General features: G+C 39.6%; 1 protein-coding gene across 6 annotated transcripts; it reads left to right on the top strand.

Annotated features, from left to right (window-relative positions):
- The first annotated feature begins 536 nt into the window (after positions 1-536).
- On the top strand, positions 537-19,929 carry AKIRIN2 (akirin 2). Of its 6 annotated transcripts, none has more exons than XR_006176178.2 (6): positions 543-1,194; positions 13,996-14,139; positions 14,819-14,968; positions 17,734-17,868; positions 18,820-18,891; positions 19,230-19,929. XR_006176178.2 is itself a non-coding variant. In XM_005299703.5 (5 exons), exons 1-5 carry the CDS (start codon positions 990-992, stop codon positions 19,238-19,240), a joined length of 582 nt encoding a protein of 193 aa, XP_005299760.1. In that variant the 5' UTR covers positions 537-989; the 3' UTR covers positions 19,241-19,929. The 6 variants fall into 6 exon arrangements, 4 of the variants coding, with proteins under 4 accessions (XP_005299760.1, XP_042713507.1, XP_042713508.1 ...); XR_006176179.2 differs by having other exon boundaries at positions 563-1,194; positions 14,834-14,968; XM_005299703.5 differs by lacking the exon at positions 17,734-17,868 and having other exon boundaries at positions 537-1,194.
- Positions 19,930-25,523: the final 5,594 nt, after the last annotated feature.

Genomic DNA, 25,523 nt, shown 5'->3' with positions numbered 1-25,523 from the left:
GAGTTTGTGCAGCATCCCAGCAGGAGTGCACTTATGTATAAAATCACTATTATTGCTGAGAACAAGTAATGCTTCTTTCCCCCATCACAATCCTAGATTGCCAGCCCCAACCACATTCAGAAGGCCTCTTCCCTTTTCATGTCTTATCTTGCTGATCTGCTTTGTGTTTCAGGAAATCTTGCCATATGAACTTCCCCTCCCCCTAAGAGTTAGGCCCATTTTCCTGGGTGCAGCTGTGTTTTATATTTCTCTCAGCGCTAAAGCTCTTCTTCCCTACCTGACTGTTATTTGCCTGCTTTCTGCACTAGAGACATATAAGGCTACCACTCTCAGTCACTTGTCCTTTAACCTGCATCCCACTCAGCAGCCTCTGTGGGATTTAAATTCTACCCCGGAAGTTAGGGCCCCGGCGCGCTGCATGGCAGGAAGTGTAGTTCCTCCCCACTCCCTTTGAACGCTTTCGCATAGTGCAGGGGAAGCCGGTGAAAAACCACAAGGCCCCTAATCCTTTGCGGCGGCCACCGCCCCTGCTACGCAGGCGCATTGAAGAGGGCTGGTTTTTGAATCAGCGGCGTTGTTATTGACGCCATATTGCTGGTGTGGGAGAGTCACAGAGGGAAGCGCTGCCGCCGCCGCTGCCATCGCTTTTCATCGGCGGCCCCTAGCCGGCGAGCCGAGCCCAGCTCCGCACCTACCGTCCCAGCAACCGCCCCGGGAACGGCCGGGGGCGGAATTCGCGAGGGCGGGGCGGGCGGAGAGCGAATCCGTCGGCGAAGGAGCCGCCGGGGGGGCCGGAGCCGCTCCCTGGAGAGGGCGATAGGGAGGAGGCGGAGGCCCTGACGCAGCTCCCCCCCACCATCCGCCCCAGACGGTGGGGAAGGCGCCTCTGGGCTGGGCCGGCTGCTGCCGTCTCCCCCTCCCCTCTCACCGAGCCCCCTTACCCCGCTCTCCCCGGCTCTCCGCAGCCCCCGGCCCGCTCCCCCCCGGCCATGGCTTGCGGCGCCACATTGAAAAGGACTCTGGATTTCGACCCTCTGCTGAGCCCGGCCTCCCCGAAGCGGAGGCGATGTGCGCCATTGTCAGCCCCGGCCTCCTCGGCCGCCGCCGCCTCGTCCTTCGCCGCCGCCTCGCCGCAGAAATACCTGCGCATGGAGCCCTCGCCCTTCGGGGAGGTGTCCTCCCGCCTCACCACAGGTGGGTGCCGGGGCCCCGCGGCGGCGGGGGAAGGGGGGGTTGGGTGGGGCTGAGTGTGAGGGGGGCAGGGGAGCGAGTCCTGGCTAGGGAGGAGGGGGCTCTCGGCCCTGCTGGGGCGAGGTGGGTCTCGAGTCTCCTCCAGCCATTTTCTCTCGGGCTGCGGGAATGGCAGCAGCAGAGACGGGGCGATTCCGCCTCTGCTTGGCATCGCCACGGAGACGACACAATAGAAATGGCCGTTGGCAGCAAAGGGGGGGGGGGCGGGCTGGGCCGATGCCGGCTTGGGGGGGGGGGCAGACTGAGGCGACAGGTCGGGGCCGGCTGGGGGGGTGGGAGCGGCTCGTTCTAGGCAGGGGGAGTTGGCGGGGGGGCGGGTTTCTTTGCGCTGAGGCGGGCGTGGAGGCTTTCCTTGGGCGGCTGGGGAGCCGCAGGGGCGAGTCAAACTGCGGAAATCCTGGGGGCGGAGGGGGTGAGCATGTACGTAGGGGCGTGGGGGAGGCGCGATCACACCCGGGAAAGGTGCCTGGGCTCGAGCCCCCCCTCTCTGGTCCCCCGATCGATTTGTTGCAGCCATTAGCGCCGGGAGCGAGTGGTGGTGCCTCAGTGAGGCGGGCGGCGGCACCTCCTCTCCTGTTGTTCAGATATCGGAGGGGGAGGGGGGCATGTCCTGTCATCAATCACCCACAAAACGCCACTTGGGCAAGGGCGAAAGCGGATACAACAAAGGGAAAATGCCTTTTCCAGTCGCCTAGGATGTGGCACGGACCGAAATGACAGTCTGTGGTGTCTTTAAAGTTTCATGGAAAAATCAAGTGATGAAAGTGATTGGCTTTAAATGCGTAAATTGCCTTCGGGACAAATAAAATGTAATTAGCGAGTCTCTGTCATCACAAAGATGTTGGGAGGAAAGAAACCCTTTTCATGTTCTTCTCAAGTAAGAGAAGATTCAACTGGTGGCCCTAAGACTTAGCTCTAGGCATGTTTGTGCAATTGTTTCAATTAAAAAAACAACTAGATCAATTTCGCAAACGAATCTAGGAGAAAATGAATTTTGGCTGGGTGTGCAGAGTCTGCTGGCTTCCCTGTGTCAGTTTAGCCTACCGCTTCCAGTAATGCACTTCACAACGTTTGTCATCCATGCATGCAGTCATGAGTTTTTTGTGGCCGTGCAGCTGAGGTGTAAATCTCTCCTTTGTGTGCAGAAAAGGCCTTTCCTAAATTGCCACTAAATCAGGTCCTTTGTTAAATTTGTTACCCCTTTTGATAAGAATTGCTGAATTCTTATGTTTCCGGTTCTAAACTAGTTTTAAGTGTGTATTTTAAGTTCTTTGTTACTAGGACAGTTCTGATCTGCTTGCTTAGCTCGATAGACAGCAGGTCCTGATTAAACACTTCTGGTTCTACAGGCCTTAGTCAAACACTAAAAAGATCAAATTTAAGGAATCATGATATTATATGTATAAAATGGTAGTTCCTTAAATTTAGTGACAATGACTTAATATTTTATTTTTTTTAAATAAAAATGTTTAGAAAGGGTTTTGAATGGATCACCAGGCAGCTTTGTAAAGGATGACACTGCAATAAGGCATTTAAATGTCTGTACATATGTAATCTTTAAGAACAAGCTTAGTTTGCTTATCTTTTCAAACTATGAGTTACTGTTTAAATACTAAGATTTCAGTTGGATAATTTCTTAGGGAAATGGAAGGATCTATGCTATGAATAATTCATGTAAATGTGGTTTTAAAAAAAAAAAAAGTTGGTCAGGCCACTGCACTGTAATAGTAATGCATCTTGCTCAAGGGGAGAGGAGTATTGATACAGTTTCAAGGCATGGGTGGTAGTTAAAATCATTTCCTGTCTTAATGCTAAATGGTCTTTATATAGGGCCTTTGAGACTAAGATTTATTATTAGTCGATACTGTTGAGCATATATAGTTGATCTGTCTTGGGCCCCTACCTCATCTTTTCTTTGAAAAAACTTAAATTCCTAAAAAAAAGGTGATTCTATAATGGCAAGAATATGTATAATAATCCAGTAAATGTATCTAAAATGATCAAATTAAATAAATTGTTTGAGTAGGAAAGATTATTATAATACACTAGTTATTGGAGAGGAAATGCCAAAATCTAAGTGATCAGATTCAACATCAGCTTTTATTTATGGATCTTTGTATCCATACATTAGTTTTTAAACTGCATCTTCAAAATAAAACTTAAAAAGAGAAATTTGCTGTCAACAATTGTCAGTTTGGCAATGTCTCTAATCTCATACAACTGTCTGAATATTAATGATAAAATCTTGACTAATCAAGTATTATAATGCATCATAATTGATTTTTTCCAAGCAGAAATAAGTGTTATAAGTAGTCATTAAACTGTGTTTTCCACTATTAGGTTCTAAATTTTGATTTTTGATATGGTGTAGTTGGTTCTAATTATCAGAGTAATTATGGTGGCTTTGTGAATTATGTAGTGAAAGATAAGGCACAAATGAATAAAAATGTTTGTTTCAGTGTTACTGAATGATCTTGAACAACAACCTTGCTCAATTTCATTGGGAGTTATGCATGCTCACACATGGGTGTGCTCTGACATAAGATTGCTATAATAATGTAATAATGGGAGCTTTTGCTTTGCCATACCTCTTTAGTGTTTACTGTGAATATTTAAGTTCTGTCTAATTTTATGCTTTTCACTAAACATAGTCATAAGTAACATTTCTAAGTGTATTATTATCCTGGTCTCACTTGCTAATGCATTCTTTTAAAATGAGAGCCTTCCCTTTTAAAGGCACACTGTAAAGAACCCTAGTGTCTGTTTAAAAAAACATTTAAAATTTAACTCAAACTTTCACTGCTTGTTTAATTTTTGCACTTATGGACAGTGAAATTTACTCACAATAGGTAGTTTAGTTAATTTCACTCACTGTTTCTCAAGTACAGTGCTGTAGTGTTTAGGTTTTCAATGCTTGCAGCCAGAATTTGTTTTAAATTTTGTTTAATGAAAAGATTTCTAGTAATTTGAGACCTAAAATGTGTGTGTGTGTGTGTGTGTGAAAAAACAAAAACAAACAAACAAACAAAAACCACACACTTGATGCTGCTGTTTAAATCAAGATGGTACTTCATACAACAAATACATTGTTCTTTCTTTGACCTGTCAGTCCTGGTGCTGTTCAACTCCAGTTTATGGCTGTGCACCTCAGTATTTCAACACTTGATTAATCTTTTCAGAAACAAATGTGTTATCTGGAAACAAAATGCAACTTGAATGGCAATAGCGTCTGCAGGAACACGCATAGTATGCTAGCCAGACGAAACACCAGCTGTCTTAAATTAAGTATAAAATGCTCATAGGCAAATAAATGATACCTCTATTTGGGAGAGGGAAGACTTTAGGATGAAATTTATATCTAACAGGAGTGTTTTAATATTTTGTGGTTATTTTGACAGCTGTTAAGTCGCTTTTAGTTTCTCAGTGGATTTGGCAGCTGAATTGTGTTTTGTGGTTTCTCATCTATACCTCCTATAGATCTTGTATCTAGTACTGTTATGACTATTTGGAATCATTCTTCCATTCCATACCATGAAGTGTTTTGCATCTGTAAGGAATTATCAATCTTAAACTTTTACATCAAGGTTAACTTACATAGGGTGCAGGCAATGCTACTTAAATACAACAATTCTGGTAGGGAAAGAGTGGCACTATCTTAATGTTAGTAAGATTTCCTCCCCTCCCCCCCCTTTTGAGTAGATTAGTCTTTGTACTCCTACTTGCCTGAAATTCCTTTTACATAGGTTCTAGCTAAAATTTGATTTAGGTAAGAATATTTTGTGTGTATGTATATATAGAGGAAAGGGTGTTAGAGTAGACTGACTCTCTAGAAGGACAGAGAGCACTTTTAAATATAATTTATATTTAAGTTTGTTTGAAGGGCTAGGATTAAACAAAAATCATCAGAGGTGCTCACTTTCTTGTATCTGGAGGATTTCCCCATGCAAGGTGGGTTAGAATACATGCTTTATTGTGGTACTTCAAAAACAGATTGGAGGGTGGCCTTTTTAACTACAATGTTGTGAGTGTTTCCAGTTATTCTGAAAATAAAGCATAAATGGTAGTGTCTTGAGTGTGTTTTTTAATAGAGTGAGGCCCAGGTTTCTCAAAGAGGCAGTCAATTGTGCCAAGGTTTTTTGGTGGTTTTGTGTTTTGGGCACATAGGGACTAGTCCACCAAGTTCAAATTCATTTGTGACTTTGGCATGACTTAAACTTAGGTGTCCTGTGGTAACTTGCTGTACTTTATAACTTTCCCCTGTGAAATCTTAAAGCTCTACTATGCTCTCTTTTTATCAAGCTGATAAATTTAGGTGGTGGAAGTGGTGGGAGGAATGATGTATTTTTCTTCCTTAAGATGTCAGGACAGGTTCATCTTCAGTTGCTTTTGCTGAGGAGAGGAACATACTCGGAAGGGCAAAAATAGTAGTAATATTTTACTAATTGATAATTCCAGCATTGTGCTTGCAATTAAAAGGCAGATTATGCTGTACTGGCTACAGGCTCTTCTGAAACTGAGGCTTTTAGGTTGATTGAAAGTGGGTAGGGTGGGAAACAGTGTCCAAAGAAATAAAAATACAGTGCAGATCTCTTCTCACTAGCTGTTTTAAATCCCATTAACACAGATAGTAACTTCGGATGGCTTCTCTGCATCTCTGCTCCAGATTGCATATTGTACCTTCAAACAAACTCATATTTCGGGTGTGCTTCCATGAAAATGGCTTCCTCTCAGAGGTTAAATAGCAGCTAATACCGTACAAAAGTCATGAAAAATGTTGTATTTAGAATTAACCTGAAAAATCTCTATTAAAAACACATGAGCAAGATCTTTAAGTTCATCTATATTTGCAGTTTATTTTCCATCTGAAGTAATATTCTCATGAGCATTTCCCCAGTAAGTAATTGATGTCACAAACCAAAGATTATAGGAGATGGATAGCTATTGGGAATACAAGGCCTTTCATTTCAGATGTCACTGGTTCAAATCCAGGCAGAGATCATTAGTGAATGAAACTAATTAAGCTAGTTAAACTTCCCAGATACCATCAGAAGTCTATTTTTTTAGTGGGCACATATCCACATCACAAACCCACAATCTCTAAGTGCACCTTTATTGCTAGCCTTGGCATAGAGACCACTAATTGAACAGGTGTTAAAAAAAAAAATGGATCATCTTCTCTAACTCTAGTTCAGGATTGAGGCACATTGGTTGATGAGTTTGAAAAATACTGTATAGCTTTTGACCGTGCTGTGTACCTGTTCTTATCCTTCAGGGGTACTAAATTATTCTAAAATGGGATTTAACCTTCTTTCTCCTCACCTGCCCTTTTAAATATATTGAAAAAGTGAAAAACAAGCAAGGACAGATACATTCTTAAGAAATGCAGCCTTCGTTTCATGCAAATATCCCTAGTAACTGGACAAATATGGTAAATTGGCTGTAAATAGTCTTTCCCTTGAGGTATCATTAAATCTTGATTCATGAACAGAGGTTAGTTGAGGATTTTGCCATTCAAGATGTTCTTTGATCTTTCACAGAAAAATCTAATATCTAAACCCAGTTATAATAAATCTTAAAATTATGCAAGAAAAAGAAATTGGCATACTTAGAGAAGAATAACTGTGTTGAATCTACCCTTGAGCTATCTTTCTCCTTTGACCCGTGAGTTACCTTTGCAGGAAACCTGCTTCCTCTGACTGAAACCTAGCAAGCAGTAGCCAAGTACAAGTTTGAGAACCAAGACAAGCAAGTCTTGAAGGCCTTAAGAGGAGATCTACCATGTTATTACTAGCACTAAACAGAATTTAAATACAAAAATAATCTTGTGCACACACTCATTAGCAGGACAGTTTGTCCTTGTATTATCATGGCAACACGAAAGGGTTTTCAAAATACCCCAGTATCATAGAACTGTGTTTCCTGAATTAAAATACACTGGCTGTCTGTGAACTTGTTAAATCAGTTTACCTCCTTTTGAGAGGTGATTTTGTCTTATATAGGTGCATGAAGTGATTAATAGGCTGATTTTCAAATGTAGCCTAAATGTTGAATTTATCCTGCATTTTTAGCTTCCAGTTTGACAATAAAATTATGGCGATTGTAGAAAAATACAGAAATGCCAGTTGTCTGGCATATTTCACACTGTCTGTTCTTTTGTCATTCCTTAAGTCCCTGACCCAGGGTTCTGGCATTTTCTGAAATGTCACGTTATTGCAAAACACACTAATGCTAACGTGAATGCCCGACGTGAAGCAGAAGGAGCAGAACCTTTGTTAATTTGTGGTCCTGGATAATTGGATCTCGTGAGGGTGCCCGTTCTGCACCGCTGGGTCTCTTGAGAGGTTCTGCTGCTGGTCCTGTAAATGTGGGCACTGGCTGTGAATGTCAAAAAATAAAAAATGCTGATCATGGTGCCATCTATAAACCTTACACAGTAGTGTAGCTCTTTAAGACAAATATAATTTTCAGTGTCAGAAATCTACTGCAAAAACCAACAGATTATTTTTTTCTTTGAGGGCAAAAAAATACACTGAAGTGACTGAGCATGACCAAAGCAAGAGAATGCTAAATGTCTGGATCTCTCTAAAATACATATCTTCATTAATTCCCCCCCCCCTCCCCCCCCAGATATCTTGGTTGGGTTGGCAGATTCTGGAATGGAGATCTGTTACTAAATGAAGAGCAGTGGGGCCTCAATTGATATCCCACTGCCCTCCCAAGGCAGTTTCCTTGATGGTGAAATGGGATAACAGCTCGTGGAAGAATACTTGGCTGGTGATCCCCGAATCAGAGGTGTGGTGGGACCAAATGAAAGGCGTATGAACAAGGGGGACAGGCCTTGGCTAGTGAAAAAGCTGTAAATAAGTGAGATCATAGTAACTAGGAATTACTGAACTGTACAAAAGTGCATTTAAAAAGGAGCTGATTCCTTTCTTACTCCTTGATTATATATAGATATAGATGACATCATAGTAGTTTTCTACTTGTCTCCTTCATGAAAATCTCAGGATTGGTTAGGTTCTGAATATGGTTGAGCATTTGATTGGTGCAAAAATGATTGGTCAAATAATGTCAAAAATTGTCAGATATTTTAAAGCACTAATTTATGGTCTCCACTCTTGTTATGGTTCTAATAAAGTCTTAATAGGCTTTTTCAACAGCAACTCATGTCGTCTTGCATATTTGAAGATCTTTGAGATATTTAATAGAAGGTGCCCATCAAATAAGACAAGGATTACCCAGTGCGGATGAAAGTGAGTGCTCTACTAAATGGCACTGAAAAATGGCTGCTGGTACTTCTATTTTTGAAAAATTTGACAGTGCTTTTAATTTTTGACATGTGATGAGAAAGTTGTCAATCATCAATGTGACCAATGAAAAATAGGATCAGAGGGCAGCACATCCATAATACAGAAGGTGGTTTGGATACTCATTTATCAACAAAGCCTCAGCAGCTTTCATATTTGTAAATTAAAAACTTCTTGATTAGTTCACTTCAGGTTTCAGCTAGTTCACTTTTTCCCAACATGTGGCATTAGCATGTAGTAAAGTGAGTCATCAAGGCATTTAAGTAGGCTTGCTAACAGGTGGCACGGTGATGCAATCAAAAAGGTAGGCCATTGGCTACATTAGGGTATTCTTGCTGGGATATTTGACGTTTGACCACGCTCAAATAATGGGTGGTCAGTTATATTATTTGACCAGCTTGCCAAGCCCTAGTTCTGAAGGATTCTTTGGTTTGGTTCTAATGAAATAAATTGGAAGGTGACATCACAAACTGAAACCTGAGTTTCAGGTTCCATTTGAGGGCTGGGAAAGCTGCTACTTCGATTTCAACCTACTGAATCACCATCCTGTTTATTCTGCCAAAGTGTCCTTCAGCTAAATGATGGAAGCCAGGAACCAAGATTTCTGAGGTTGCTAATATAAAAAGCAGGTCAAAATAAAAACACAAACAAACAACAAAAAATCCAACATAAGGGGAAACCTGACTTTAGGCTCCTGTTTTTGAAATTTTTGGCCTATGTATAAAAAGGTCACTAACTTTGATGTATTGGAAGTTTAAATAACTTTTCACTATTAACATCAAAGCAGTTTTGTTTTGAAGTGACAAAGATTTTGTGTGGGTCAAGAAATTTTTAATTAAAAACTATTTTAGCTAGTCCTTGATGCTGTAAACACACAAACTCATGCTAAATTATAAGCACAAGGCCCATGATTCACATGATTTGAAGTCAGTGGGGTTGTTCATGTTATGAACCTATTTACGTGTTTATGGGATCTGGGCTTTCATTTTCACTATTTTGTTTTTTGGCCTATAGCAGTTTAGTACAAATAAAATAAGATACCATATGAGTTGTGGCTTAAATTTCAGCACCTACATTAGAGCTGTGCAAATAATCAATTTTACTGTTTGCTGGTTGAACCAAAACCTTTAATTAAAAAAAAAATCCTTTTCAGATAAACAAGATTTTTTTCCCCCGTTTTCTTACCAAAACAAAAAACGCTGACAAAAGTTTTGAATGAAATGTTTTCTTTTGCTTTGGGGCATTTTAAAGTGTGTTTTCATCTTAAGCAAAGGAACTATGAAAGCACCATTCACAAAACGAATGGAGGAGGAAGTGGTGGCGCCCCTTTATATCCTGTATCCCAGAGGAGTGCTCCAACCATGGGGCTGTGGGAGACCAGGGTTCAGGTTCCCCTTTCCTGCGTGAGTTGCCTAATCACCAAACTATATAGAGTCATTTTCTCTCTCTAGCCCAACTAAGCATCTGGAACAAGAGATGGTGGTTGTGCTGCTAAACCAGTTTTTAACAGAAATAGCCTCTTCTGCAGGTGCAAAGAGTATTTTCAGTTTATTCAACTGGTTTAGTTTATTAAAAATTGAGAAACTGAGTTGAAAAAGCAGAAAAGCTGGTTTATTGTTCCAATCTGTTGTTAAAAACTAGGTATGAGAGAATGAAATCTACTGGTAGTAATAGCTTGAAGGATGTGGTGACTAAAACCGTAAGTTCAATTCCCTAACTACAGATACTTCCTTTGTTTATTAAGTTAGTTCTAAGTGCAAAACATACTTTGATACAATTTTTTTCCCTTATCTAGCACATTTAAGGTAGTTTTATTGAACTAATAAAAACAATTTTAAATTGCTGTTTATGTGCATTTTTAATTAAATTTAAATTTCTGTCTAAATAGGGCTTCATAAAATCACAAGTAAAAATTAATCTAATAAGTGAAATGGAACATTCCCCATTTTCTAAAATAAAAAGGTAAAAATTTAGAATCTGAATAAAATGTAAGTTAAGCTATAGAAGTGCTTAACTATGTATAGATACAGTACATCTGCTTGGTTAGCAACAAAGCACGAAATTTAGTGCAAAGGCTATATTTAGTTGTAAATCAACATATTTTAATAGTTTCCAGCCAATGAGAATCAACCTTTCTTTAGGAAAATAAAAAGCAGAGATGTAAAACAAGACTCAAAACAGTGATTTAAATCAGGGTTTCCTGCTTGTTGATTTAAATCCTGATTAAAATCAGTGATTTAAATTGCTTTGATTAAAATCAGTGCAACCTGCTATCTGCCCTCACTCTTCCTAGAGTTGTACATTACCATTCCATGACAAAAAGTAATTGAAATTTATCATTTTTGATAAGAGTATAATAATGTATCTTTCTTGAGTTCCTTGTATCTTGGACAGTAGAGGAGAAAATGTGTTGGGTTTGATTTTTTCACTCCATACATACATATTGCCTGTTTTGCTATGTAATAGTGTTTAGGGACCTGGAGTAGTCCAGCTGCTTTTTAGGTTTTTGTCTAATGCCTTGAGTCTCAGTGGGATTTTTTTGTCTATTCCTTTGGAGGGGTTATTGATAAAAGCCTGTGGGTTTTTTTGGTTTGGTACTCTGATGGACAGGAAGAAGTTATACTATTTTAGTTGAGATGACTTCAGAAATTTTTTTTTTTATTGAGCCAAGGGAATTCCCCTTGTTATACTCTCAGTTGCAGTTGAGAGTTTGTGTACATGGAGTATTTATTTTCAGAACTGCAGAAAAAGACTTCTGTTGTGGTTTGTCATGTTTGAAGTTTAATTTATGTCTGTATAGTTGGTGAACCCAGATCTTAAAAAAATTCCTTGATATGGACTAGCAACATAGATGTGGTGGTGCTGCACACTTGGAATTTAAGCTGTAGGGGCTTGTCTACATGAACACATAGACTGTGGTAAGCTGGGGTGGGAATCTACCCTGCACTAGCCTGCTGTGGTCTAACTGTGCATGTGGACTTTGTGGATGCATATTAATAGTTAATGTGCTTTGATCTAGTCCTCTTTGAAACAGGTACACATGGACAGTTAGACTGTGGCAGGCTAGCGCAGGGTAGATTCACAACCCAGCTTGTCAGTCTGTGTTCATGTAGACAAGCCCTAAGACAGTTGAGAACTACTGCAATACATATTTTTTCATAGTGTGGATAACACTTTAATACAGAACCAGTTGTCCTCCATTTCACAATTGCATAACATCTCTGTAGCTATGGCAGCACTTGGTTGTATAGAAAAGTAATATTGAGGAAAGTATTTAACTCTAAATGTAACTTAGCAGCTGGAAATGTGGCCTGAGCACCATGGTGGGCCAGCAAGTGGTTCCTGGACCACAATTTGAGAGCCTCTACTCTAAACTGTATTTCATTGTAACTCATTGTACATACATGTGCTTTTACAAATGGACTAGAAAGCCTAACTTTACTATGTCCCTTGCTTTCATTATATCGCCTTCCTTATATCCTTCATAGAGGAAGGATAGTTCTGTGGTTAAACCTCTGGACAAGGAATCAGAAGATCTGTTTCCTACTACAGGCTCTGCCAAAAACTTCTGATTTTGGGCAAGTCACTTAAGCCTCTATGCCTCAGTTTACCTATTTGCCAGTAGTGTTAAATTAATCAATTATGAGGTGCTTAGACACAGTGTTGTCCCTATTATTCTGTATAGCAGAACCATATTGCAGTTTGGCAAAACACAAAGGAGCAGCAGGGACGTACTGACTAAAGTTGTCTGTGGAGTCATGGAGACAGCGTGCCATTACTTTCTGTTTAGTTGACATTTGGAAAGATATTTTTGCCCCAAGGACTAGAAACTAAATTTTGTAAGATGAAAGTCTAGAGTCTACAGAAGCTAATGATCATCCTGGGAAGTGTTGTTTTTGCTGTGAGCAGAAGATTTTTCCAAGCTGTGGTTGGACCTGCAGAAATCTGAAAAATGCCTGTGGGAGAGGGGTGTCTGTAAGCATCTGGAGGCCCTTTTTAAAGAGCAGAAAGCCTGTTGATTTTTTTCTTTTAATTGCCTTTGAAGTTTTTGTGTGTGTTTTGTGAAACTGGGGAGAGGGGGCCAGTGTATGTAGTTCTCTGTATTAGTTGTCTAATTCAGGTGCTGATGCTCATGGGAGCAAAAGCTATGAAAGTTGCTAGAGGTAACTGTTTAATTGTAGAGATGGCAACATAGGAATGCCTTGAGGGGAGAGGGTAAGGGAAGGGATGTTTAGGGTACACTTTGAACATGTTTCTAGAAATTATTAGATGCCAGATTTTGAAATAAAACTTAAACTTGTGTAAAACATTTAAGAATTTATATTTTCTTCTTGTATAGCAGTACCTTGGGGTAATGTTAATGTTACTTTAAATTATTTTTTTTAATACGTAGCCACTTAAAAATTCATTTGGTATAATTGTGACATTTCAGGATGCATATTCATTTCTTAAGTTTAGAAGAGCATATATCCAGTGGTTAACCCCTGGGATGATGATAATTTAGATGCTATATTTTAAATTATTGAGGCTAGATTATTCAAGTTACTTAAATATTACCAAATTATACAAATTTTGAACTCCATATTGTTGTCCTTCAAAAGAGACCAAAATTTGATCCATGAAATATTCCTTGTCTGGACCATGGTTTAGAAAGCTGCTGATCCTGAAATTTTTGTACCGATTTGCCTAACAGTTTGTAGTCCTGGCAGATGTCAAAATAATAGTCTCACTATACAATCATATTATTCTGATTACTCTCTTGTTTTCTTCCCCCTTGAGTTGCAACATGTTATCAGCATCTCTGGAAAAAAATAGAAATCAATATTTCACACTATCTGGAAGCTTGGAGTATCTGCTTTTAAATGATTGGTTTTTAATTATGGAGGTGTGTAGATATCAGCCCTTAATTAAGATGAAATATAATGGTGGGGTCAAAGGGAAGCAAGGTAGTAATCAGAAGAACTGTATTAAAATCAGATGTGGCAACAGAAGGTGGCTAGTGCTATTAGAGCTGGAAGGTTGAAACTCCCAGGTTTCCAAAGGTGTCTGTCATTTACTTCTAACCATGATGGTTCGTGACCTTAAAACTGTCACTAATTATTCACCGTAGGAGGGCTTTTAAGGCTGGTCTTGTACCTCAGACCAGTATAACTTGTCACTTGTACCTTCAGTCTTTTAACATGAATATTATGGAGTGAACTTCTTTAAATGTCCGATTCTTTATTTATATTTGCATTTCACACATGAATATAATGGATAAAATGGCCCCTTTAATGGGTTGCCGACTTACACATCACTTAAAAAAAAATAGCTTTAGGAACTGTTATTGGTATCAGTTAATTATCCCAGATGCTTGATATCTGAAATGGAAATAAAGTTGAGGGATACTGTAAAGTAGTCATTACTAGGTTAACTTTTGTTTTAACTTTTCTTTTAGAACAAATTCTGTACAACATAAAACAGGAGTACAAACGCATGCAGAAGAGGAGACATTTAGAAAATAGCTTCCAGCAGACAGATCCATGTTGTTCTACTGATGCACAGCCACATGCATTTCTCCTTACTGGACCAGCTTTGCCAGGTATCTAGCACAACTCTGTATAACTTTGATATATACCTTATGACTCCGTGTGGGTAGATAACTTTTCTCAAGTTCTCTGATTCCCTGTGAACTGTCTCTTGCTTAAGTCATATCCTTACTGTTTGTGGAGTTGCATTCATTGCAAGCATTAATGTCTTGGCAAATTCCAGCTTTTGATTAAAAGAATTAAAATAGAGCACTCCTTGAAGCTTTTGTTAGCTCATTCCCAGTAAATCATCCTGCAAACAAACTTTTTCTAAACCATTGAGCAGCAGATGTCTTTACAGAAAGATCAACTCAGACTTTAAAAACAGATGTAACTTTACTCACAATGAATGCCTAGGATCCTTAATGAGGACATGTTTCTGTAGCAGTATAACCTGTCTTTTCTTTGCTGTAATAGACATTTTTGCATGTAGTAAATGCTATTTAACATTTTTTTGAGGCTTATCCTTACAGCATGCTGAACTGAGAGCATAATTTTAGATTACTTCCTTTTTAAGTGATGGTATAAAATATTTACAATATCAATAAAATTTGGAAGTATCCAAAAATTAAAGCAAGATTTTGCCAAATGTTTTGTTTGGAGAACACATTTAATGTAATAGAGATGATGTAGAAAGCTGGAAGATGTTGAATGTTGACTGTGAGTTACTTGTGTGTAAATATTTACACATAGGTACTTCATCTGCAGCATCATCACCATTGAAAAAAGAACAGCCCCTGTTTACTCTCAGACAAGTTGGAATGATCTGTGAACGTTTGCTGAAAGAACGTGAAGAGAAAATCCGTGAAGAGTATGAAGAAATTTTGACCACAAAACTTGCAGGTGTGTTTGAATTAAATTCAACTTGAAAAAAAAATTAATGTATTGGCAACCGCAATTTCTGTAACTTTAATGTTCTATCCAGTGTGTACCTGACCTTGTATTGGTTAAGAAATGAGATGCCCAAGTTGAAAATTTAAGTTTCCATCTCTGGATATAGCAAAAATGATAACGTGTAGTGTCTGTTGTAGACTATCTGGCCCATCTTCTGTGCTGCTATGGACAGAAGTTATAAAACTCCATGGGTATTTCTACACCATCAATTGGTGGAAGCAGAGTTTTTATTTCAAATAGAACTTTCTCTTGCTGGCATATTTGAGCTGACCATCTCCTCCCCATTTTCTGTCTCCACAGAGAAAATGGCTTCCTATTTGGCTTTCCTAAGAGCCAGTTGCAATGTTTTTTTCCTCCTGGGGAAGGGGGGCTTCTCTTCTCTGCCCCCCCCCCTTTTTTTAAACAAGTGTTTTGCATTTGGCATAGAGGGGACAGTACGTGAGGCAGATACCTTTAGCACTAGAAGTTTCCCATATACCAACCCTGATTGATCCCAGACAACCAGCAGTGTTTGGCGACTATTCGTGCTTTTCTGACCAGTGGCATAGTTGCTTTCTTCTTTACTACACAGTGGATTGCCTGTTTCCTCTGCCCCTGAACCCCTCTTTATTGTGGGTAGTTGCATTCACCCCGTGCTCTTCATGCTGGATTGCTGGCTCACTGATGTAGTTCAATTAGTGGAGGTGAGGAACTTTGACTGTACTTGTGGCTGGGCATCCCATAGATCCATCTTAGACCAGAATGTCCTTAGGCTCAAAGCAGTGTAAAAATACACATGTAAATAGTAATTTTTCTACCATATTCACTTTTAAGCAGCCTCAGTATTCCTAAATACCTGTGTTAGGTAGATGGCTTCCCACTGCTGTAGTACCTATTGTATAATTTTAGAGTCTTTCCCTCGAGATCATCAGGTGCATTCCTTCTTAAGTGTTCTCTATTATTGTAGGATAATAAAAGCTCAGTTGAAGACCAAGAATGTTTACACATTCGTGTTCTGGATAACTACAGGTTTCCAACCTAGAGAAGTTGTCTGCATGACAAGTACTTCCTGAAAAATCTCTAGTTAGACACTCCCTCAGTCAGAGTTCCACTGGAGACTGATCTCTTGGGGAGAGGAGCCTATATGATGATTAGTATGCTCTTAAGGCAGAGGTTACCAAAAAAAGCTGTTAGAAATGCTATAGGATCATATTACCTCATTCATATATGGAGCAATGACATGTTCTGTAACATATGGGAACTTTTGAGGAGGGAGTGCCAAATTAAAATCCAGAGCAAGTCCCTCAGCAAGAGACTAGTTAAGTTGTGTTTTACCACCACAATGGTTGTATCCCCTTCCAATTCACACATCCTTTCCAAGGTGATAGCTCTTCAGTATGAAAGGATAAATCAGTAGGAATCTAGTCTCTAGCAGATCTTAACCAAATGGCTTTCTGCCCCTAAGCCGAGTTGTTCACCACTTGGTACTTTTCAAAGTTCAGAGTCTCTTCTTGCTTCTGCAACTATTAGGGTTTCTTTATAGCTTACCGGAGAGCTCCTTTTTTCCATCTTTCATTGTGTATGGGTGTCTGACAAACAATTGAATCTTCCAAATAGTGAACCTGATCCAGTGGAGTTCTTTGGTTCTTCCTTATCTCCACTACCTGGAACCTTAATAGCATTCACTTGAGCTTAGAATCATTAGAGATACTAGCCTCAGTAGGGCTGTGGCTAAAACATTATTCCTCTTCTATTCCCCATGAAAGTTACTCTGGAGTTCCCTATATAAAAGCTTTTGCAGGTCTGAGAAGGTTAGTTAGGTTCAGGTCACAGGGTACTGACATATATTGATATCACCTGCTGTATTCTTACATAGCACTCTGGTATTTCTCATTCCTTTGTAGTTGTGGTGATCACCTACTTTTAAGGCAACCTGGAAAAACCCAGAGTTCCAATGTGTGCTACAAGCCTTCATTAAAACTGATTTCAAATAGCCAGCTGTGAATTTGTCCCTTTCCTGTGACATTCACTTTGATGAGTAAGATAAGTGATCAGGGATTTCTATTTCATTTGTAGACCTGTACTTTGAGCATATTAGATAATAGTATGCAAACCAGTGCTATACTGAGCCAAATTTAAATTCACAAGAGAACTTATGAGGTGGCTATCTAGTTTTTAATATATTGTTTTTCTAAACATTCTAAAATTGAGTTGCTGCTGTTCTTGGATACAGTTTCTGGGCAACCAATCCCTCCATCTGCTCACATTGGGTATGTCTACACTGCAATTAAAAACCTGGGTTCCGATGAAAGGGCTGTTTAATTACGGTGTAGATGCTCAGGCTGGAGCATAGAACCTGCAAGGTGGAAGTGCCCAAATGTCTATGCCGCAGTTAAACAGCCCCCTAGCCTGAGTCATGTGAACCTGAGTCAGCTTGCATGGGCCAGCCACAGGTGTCTGATTGCAGTGTAGACATACCCATTGTGTTATCCCAGTATTTTGGCTAACATCCTCATGCAGCTGAGGAAGAGTTGGCTGAATCTGAATTTCCAGTAAGTCAGAGATTATGCTTGCGGGGAGAGGGAAACACTTTTAAAAAAACGGGCTGCCATGTTACTGGCCAGTTCCACTCAAAGGTTGAAGGCCCACAGATCATCAAGACAGTCCACACTTAGGAGTTCTTTTGCACTGCTTGCTGATTACTGATTCACTGTTTACTTTGCTCATCCCTGCAGGAGGATGGGACTTTCATGGGGGGGACCCTCAGACTGGGACTCTTCTGTGGAAACCAAGAACTACTGCTACATTTTTGGTTGAAGATTGCTTTCTTTAACCTTGCCTCTTCTAAGAACAGTGCAGAGCACTTAAAAGTAATAACCCAACACACCTCACATGCGGTTTTCCACAAGGGAGGAAGGGGAATGGAGAGGAGCTGCATCTGATAGATCTTCTTCTTTAATTTTCTAATTCTGAAAGTTAATACCATGTTGATGGGTGCAATATTAGAAACTGAAGAGAATATGAAAAAATGTGTTCTTATGTATGTGATGTATAGAGATTCCTTCTGGAAAGGACTAATTTTGAGTTCAGAGTGAACTGAATATTCTTTATAGCATCATCTTAATCTTAGTATTTAGTTTGAGGAGATTACTCAATAGCTGATTTTATTAAACCCCCAGTCACCTGTTCCCTATTGTGACTATTTTTGCTGTTGAAATAAAGCAAATATTTTTCACTTAGCTTTTTATCCTGTAGTTAGCTGTTTCTTGCTTGTTCAGCATTTTGGCAATCAGTGACATAATTGATTGTAATAAAGCGCTCTTCTATACTTCTGTGCTGTCATTTCCCAGACCTTTAAATTCTGCCTTTTTGTAACCATGTTCAGTGGCTAGAGGGCGGGAGTTGGGTTCTACTTCCAGCCCTGCCACTCACTGACTTTGCTCAGTTAACCATTCTGGGCCTTCATTATGCATCTGTAAAATTGGGATAATGTGAGAATTTAAGTGCGCTTAAAGGGCTTTGAGATCCTCTCTCTCTAAGTGCAGAATATTCCTTGGCCAAATTCCTCTGTTGTCTTATTCTGTGCTGTAGTTTGCTTGTCAAGGGAAATCCAATTGATTGCTAACATGGTTTAATGGGGTGGATTTTTTTTTTAGGGAGCAGAGATGAGATGGCTGTGTTGAATAATCCATACTTGCCCCTTACAGACTGTCAACATTTGTTTAATTGATATAGCTTGTATGGCATAAGAAGTAAGCCTTGACCTTTTTTTCATGCTAAGTTAAACTTGGTACACTCACTTCTAATGTTAATGTTTGCAGAACAATACGACGCATTTGTGAAGTTCACGCATGATCAGATCATGCGACGATATGGAGAACAGCCTGCTAGTTGTGAGTATCTCTGCTTCTTTAACATCCAGCAGGAACACTACATCTCTTAATTGTTCAATACTTAAAATGGCCAGTAGTACCACTGTTTTTTGTCTCTATTTTAACTGAAAAGCACTGAGTTAAAAGCTTGAATTCATGATGCTGTGGAGAATTTAGAGTGAAATGAAAATGTGCTGAATAATGTCATGTATGTGCATCAAATAGCACATACAGTTGCCTCCTGTAAACCATTGGGGATTTGCATTTTAAATTGATTTTTGCTATTGTCTTAACTGATTTATATTAGATTTGAATTCAGTTATCTTGTCACTAACCTTTCCTTTTTTTCCTCTTTTCAGATGTTTCATGAATCATGTTTTCTGCATATGTGGGCTGCCCTATACCCCCTAATTGTTGCAAGCTGTCCCAGTAAAAGACTTGCAGCAATGCCATATTTCCCCCCTTCCCCCACCCTCCCTACCCCCGTGAACACAGGTTATTTCAAGCTTTTGTCAGTGGCAACCACTCTTATGCAGCAACTGGTTTTGGAGTGCTCCCTGATGTCAGTACCACCTGGATGTGGACCTTTGCTACCTGTAATAATACCAGTGGCCTCATTTGCTGTATCATTACAATTTGGCTTCTTATGTTAATAAGTTTGAAAAAGTAAAGGATTAAAGCTGGTGTTCTAGAACTTGCCCTTCACTGGTTGTGTAAATAAAAATGTAGAATGACACTTCTGACTGAAGTTAGTGTGGTTTTCATAACTGTGCACTACAACAAAACTGTAATCACAGTTAAATTAGAATGTAACCCCAGGACAATTTTAAGCAACTAGCCCACAGTACTGCCTGTGAAATAGTAAAGGAGGGCATTTCTGTATTCCATGACTTTTTTGGGGGTTAAGAATGGGTTTATATGATTTCTCATTTTTGTAGTTTTTATTTATTCTATCAGTCTTTAACAAATGTTTATTGCTGCAATTTTTCAGTGTATCATTGTTTTACTGCCCTTGTAGTACTGGAATTTAGTTGGAAGAATAAAACATTTACTTCTAAACTGTTCGTTTTTAATATGCAGGTGGCACTGCTGCTGTGTATGAATAAAATTTATCCATGTTTAAATGAAAACTTTATTTACTAGCAACTGAAGTAGGTGAGAGTTTAATTTAGGAGAGGGAAATAACCTCTGCAGAATTACTCAATATTTCAGTCTAAGAGATGATTCCTCTGTTAAATTTGGATGAGCTGCTTCATGTGGAAGCATGTTCTTTATGTAACTGACCAAAAACTTCTGATTTGATATTACTAATGTACTCAGCATCTGTTCTTTTCTCACCCCCAGATTTCAGTGATATCAAAGAAATCTGTTTATAAGACAGGCCTGTCTATTTTTTCACTCTGGGAATATAAGCTGTTTTAAAACATAGCTTTTGGTTAAGCTGCAGTAACCAGGTGTGTCTATGTGCATGCTAGATCTTGACATCCCACATCCACTATTGTGTTGGGAAAAGGTTTATTTTGTCTTATTTTGGTATTTAAAGTTGAACTGCAATGGTTAAAGACTCCAGATAGTTTCGGATGTTGGGATGTGAGTGAAGTCCTCCTGTTTGGTAAACTGGCTCTAACTGATCTTTACAACATCCATTTTTGGAAAGCCTTTCTCTTCTCTTCAGTCCCTCATGAACTCTCATTTACTGGAGTAGTGACTTCACTAGTACCAAAGAGATACAAATAGCTTTAGTTGTATTCTGAATTTCTGTGGGCTGCACACAATTTTCTCCTCTACTCACTGTGCTTGGACTGTTGAGGGTTAGAAGACGAGTATAGTGGACAAGGAAGCAAACTCATCTAGATCCTCCGTTATACTCTGGCCTTTTTCCATCTCGAGGTACAGGGAAAAATACTCAGACCCATTCCTTTCAAAATCCAAAGCAGGAAATATGAACTGACATCTCTAATGTGTCTGCTTGGGACCTGCTTAACCCTTCTCCTACACGCTGACTACTTTAGTGCACTTTTCTGCTGTGGATGTGGGGAAGAGCACTGCTGCATCAGAGTGGAACCTTTGCTACACACCAGTGTCCTAGTCTCCTGCATTGTTTTTCAGGACATCCCTCCTGCTAAATTGATTAGCGAGGTGGTGTCCACATTGAGTGAATGATAGCGATAAGTGCACTATTGAGTACAAATTTCTTAATATGCTATGGTGATGGGGCATTGTAGAATGGGGCTAAGAGAATCACTAACTCTGGTCTTCCCTTTTATGATAAGCATGAGGGGGAGGATAGTTACTGTAAAGGACACGTGCTGTCACACCACTATAGCTATGCTTATGCTGACCCACAATCCACTACAGCCCTGTGTGTATTCTAAGGGTATGTCTACACTACTCACCAGATCGGCAGGCAGCGATTGATCCAGCGGGGATCGATTTATTGCATCTAGTCTAGACGAGATAAATCGACCCCCGGACCCTCTCCTGTCTACCCCGTACTCCAGCGCTGTGAGAGGCGCAAGCAGAGTTGATGGGGGAGCAGCAGCAGTCGACTAACCGCAGTGAAAACACCACAGCAAGTCGATCGTAGCTGAAGTTGCGTAACTTAGATCAATCTCCCTCCCCCTTCCCCCAGTGTATACCAGGGTTAAGTGTAGCTTGCTTAATGCCAGTTTGAAATTAACCAGATGGATGAGAAAATGCTTATAGTAGATACTTAGCCAAATTCAGGGTGGTTTTTTATACAATTGATAGCATAGGTGTTTAAAAACAAACATTTTTTACTGTCTTATTTATTTAAATTGTCAGTTGTGGGAAATTATTTAATGACATGGTGAGATTCAAAAAGTTAAAGCATAACTGTTAAAACATCTCAAAACAAAATAAGTATCCTTACATCAAACTCAGTTCTCAAGTAGCATTTTTCTTACCTGGCCTAGCTATATTTTCAGTGGGGTGTGTACAGTGAAATTGACATTTAATACATTAATCGTTCCAAGCCTATCTCTAGACTTTGCTGCTGCTATTTTTTTGGTCCCCTTTTCTCCCTGAACTCGGTGCTATTAGCAGGTGAAGGCTGTGATGACCTAGGCATGGTGGGCTCTTGCAGTTTGGTTTCACACTTGAGCTTTTCCTTGAAGGAACTGTACAGTCCTCATTTAAAAAGGTGTCAGAGAAAAAATGTGTTACAATTAAGAGCCTCTTATTGGCATTTTCTGTGACTTATCAACTATCACTAAACAAAGGGAAAGCTGCATTTTAGGGGTGGTATTTGTCTTGCCAATTTTCCTTAAACTGTAGTGCTGTAGGGATTTTTAGCCTTCTATAAAGAAATGTTGGAATAATCTACCATGGGTCATGGTGCATTCTCTTATCACTGCCAATTTTAAATCAGATTGTGTGCTTTTTAAAAGATATGCTGTAGAGATTATTTTGGGGAAGTTCTCCTCTAATCTGTATAACACAAGTCATAGATCAATGATCTCATCTTGGAATCTATATAGTTCTTTGAACACCTTTTTTTGCCCCCTTTTCCTTTCATTCGAAATCCCATGAAGTGCAAAGCCTGTCTTCCACCTTTCAAAGCGTTTTGGAGTAGGCCAGGGGATGACATGCAGTGTGATGTGGGGAACCTCTTAAAACCGCCATGCTTCTGTAGAAGTGCCTGGGGCAGAGTATTCCACTTAGGTGTTATGTAAAATGAGTTCCCTGCAGCTGGATTGTTGGCATTGACTTGTGGTCTGCACTATTATACTTGAGTTAAATATTTATTTTGCCAGTCTTGTGTAGTTGTAGCCTACAATCCAAAAGCAAAAATCAGTTGAATGCAGTGCCCATTTTTTCATTTAATAAAATGACACTAAGGAGCTGGGTTAGCCCATTCAAGCAACCAGTTTATAAACAGCTGTCCATTACTAGGAGCTATAGCATAAGGAAGGAGCAAGCCTGTTCTACCAAATTCTCTCCCCCCCCCCCCAACATACAACTGTCATGTAACATTTATGTTCCCCAGCCTCTTTTTCATGTGGTATGAAAGTGAGTGAGTGATTGTTCCAGCCACCAGGGCTGAAAATGTATTGCATTGGCTATAGGCAAGGAGATGGGAATAGCTAATACTGTGGTTTTAAAATTTAGGCTGCTAGGAAGGAGATTGAAGTCCACTACCTCCATGGTAGCATTCTCTGAAATGATTCTAGGAACAGAATTGAAGGGTCTCACTGTGTGGATGAAATGATGGTGTAGGGAGAAGGGGGTTAGATTTATTGGGAACAGGAGAGTCTTTTGGGAAAGGAGGAGCCTATGGGGAAGGATGGAACCAGATTCCTGATGTATAAAATTAAAGTTTACAAAACTCCTTTACAATTAAAGGGCTGGGGGGAAGGTGACAGGTGTGGAGGAGCACATGGTTCAGACAGAGAAATCCCTTAGAGGAGCTTATCTATTAATGGGAATTCTGTATATCCTGGTGAGGAGAGAAATTGATAAAGTACAGATAGGAACTAAAGAGAGAGTCAAATGAGTCTTACATCACGTAATGGCAGACAGCTAAACTGACAAATTTTATAAGTGCTTGCATACAAATGCATCTGAGTGCCTGGTATTAAGAGGATATTGATAGAATAGGCATCTTTGACTTGGTGGAATGATAACCAATTGGACATGGCAGTACTATAGTACAAAATATATAGGAATGACAATAGGTCATGCTGCTGGGGAGTAGCATATGTGAAAGTCAAATATAGTAATCTTAAAAGGAATTAAACTACCATAGAATCTCTCTGGATAGAAAGTCCATGCTTGAATAAGAATATAGCAATAGGGATATACTACTGACCAAGATGGTGAAATGTTCCAGACAATTAGAGAGGCTATTAAAAGAAAAGTCAGTAATAATGAGGGATTTCAACTATCCCCATAGTGAGTGTGTATCATGTTAGGATGGGATGCAGAGAAAGTTTCTAGATACTGTACCATTAAGGAGAGAGGCAATTCTTGATTAGTCCTAAGTGGAGCACAGGATCTGGTTTGAGAGGTAACTAGCTCTAGGTTTTGGCAAGGAAAGAGCAATATCTTAAGCTACAAAGTTTTTTTTTTTAATTATTTATCCACTTGCTCCATACATAGTCTATGCACTCCTGTTTATGTGTACTGTGCAGATGCTTCTAACATTACCTGAAAAGGCAAATGTAACTGCATATAAATTTGATCATCTGCTACTTTATTTTTCAACTTTGATTGCAGCCTGCACATTTCTATTGGATTGGTCAATTTGATCAGCTTCACATTTAATCAAAATCTGATGCTGATGGGGGTTGGGTCTATGGACTTAAAGATGCTCTGTCCATCTGCTCAGTTTACCTCAGTTGTAAGCATTTTTCCATTTTGTTTATTGGCCCTGTTGAAATTTGCAATCAGCAGCAGCTTCAGCTGCTTAGGTCTTCAACACCTGTTTGCCTTTCCTTGCTTTTGCTTTCTTATGCTGCTCCTTTGCCTTTCTCAAAAGTTTGGTCTTAATGTGCAGGAGTTGTACTTCTTTCCTTGATGGGATGCTGCATCTCCTCGCTTATCTAATTCTTGTTCAGCCTCTGCTGATATCAACCTGTGAATGCTGCAGCTTAAATCACATTCTCTGAGCCCTGCCCATTTTTTTTCCAGTCCGGTCTCTCATCTCTGCTTCTCGCAGTGCCTCAAATCTGTTCCTTAATTAAAGTTAGAATTTTTCACATTGTTTTGATTTTTAATTTTATACTTTTTTCTTTGCCACTTTCTGTTTAAAGCTGATCTTAACTTTAATTTCAATTTAGCAATGCAACTATTATGGTCACTGCTTACATCTGCTGCTCTATATGCCCTTATATCTTGAACAGATTATTTGAATCTCAAGGTAATGCAGATGTGGTTGATCATCTGTTTTTGTGTTGCCATCTGGTGAATTACGTTTGTGTGTGTCTGAGGGAATATGGCACTTGCAAGAGCTAGGTCATACTTAGCACAGTTCAATAAGCGTCTTTCCATTTTAGTTGATTGTTCCCAATGCAGGCTTTTCCCCAGTTGCTCTTTCCATTGCTTGGTTGTCACCTTCTACTTTAGCATTAAAGTCACCCATCACAAGGAGTAAGTCATGTTCAGGTATTTTGTCGGTCACATTTTGGAGGCAATTACAGTACATAACTCCTCTTTATCCTCATCACCATGTTCCTTTGTCAGATTTATTTTTTTCTGCATATGAGCAAGTGGTTCCTTCAGAAATGCAATTATTTCAGCAAACAAGGCAACCCAGCGTGTTTAGTTCTTTTGGAGAAAAAATATGATTTTGTCTTTTTGAATAGTGTGCATGCAGTTACCAGTCAAAATTTCCGCTGGGAAGCATTGGTTGGCCTTTAGGAGTAAATGCACTAACCCTTTAGCTGTGCAGTTCATAGTAACGGTAGTAAGACTCTCTGGCCTGAAGTTTGCACAAATCACATTGAGAATGTATCTGAGTACTTTTGGGGGCTATTTATCAGCTCATCAGAAAAAATATAACCTTGGTCCTTGCTTTGAAGTAGGCTAGTTTGCCCATACGATTCCATACTGAGATCTTCAATCTAACTTAAAAAGTCAAACACTGCACATCAACTATTTATCTTCCTGGGGAGAGAAATCACAATAGATTA

The sequence above is a fragment of the Chrysemys picta genome, chromosome 3 (assembly GCF_011386835.1).
Source record: "Chrysemys picta bellii isolate R12L10 chromosome 3, ASM1138683v2, whole genome shotgun sequence".
Taxonomy (NCBI): Eukaryota; Metazoa; Chordata; order Testudines; family Emydidae; genus Chrysemys; species Chrysemys picta.
Note: the sequence above shows the minus strand (reverse complement) of the source record. Positions and strands in the feature narration are given on the sequence as shown.

Bases quoted from the DNA above. Each gene is read 5' to 3' on its own strand.
- AKIRIN2 (XM_042857573.2), top strand. From the start codon at position 990: ATGGCTTGCGGCGCCACATTGAAAAGGACTCTGGATTTCGACCCTCTG. The intron at 1,195-13,995 runs GTGGGTGCCGGG...CTTTTCTTTTAG, and splicing joins GTCCTCCCGCCTCACCACAG to AACAAATTCTGTACAACATA. The intron at 14,140-14,818 runs GTATCTAGCACA...ATTTACACATAG, and splicing joins TACTGGACCAGCTTTGCCAG to GTACTTCATCTGCAGCATCA.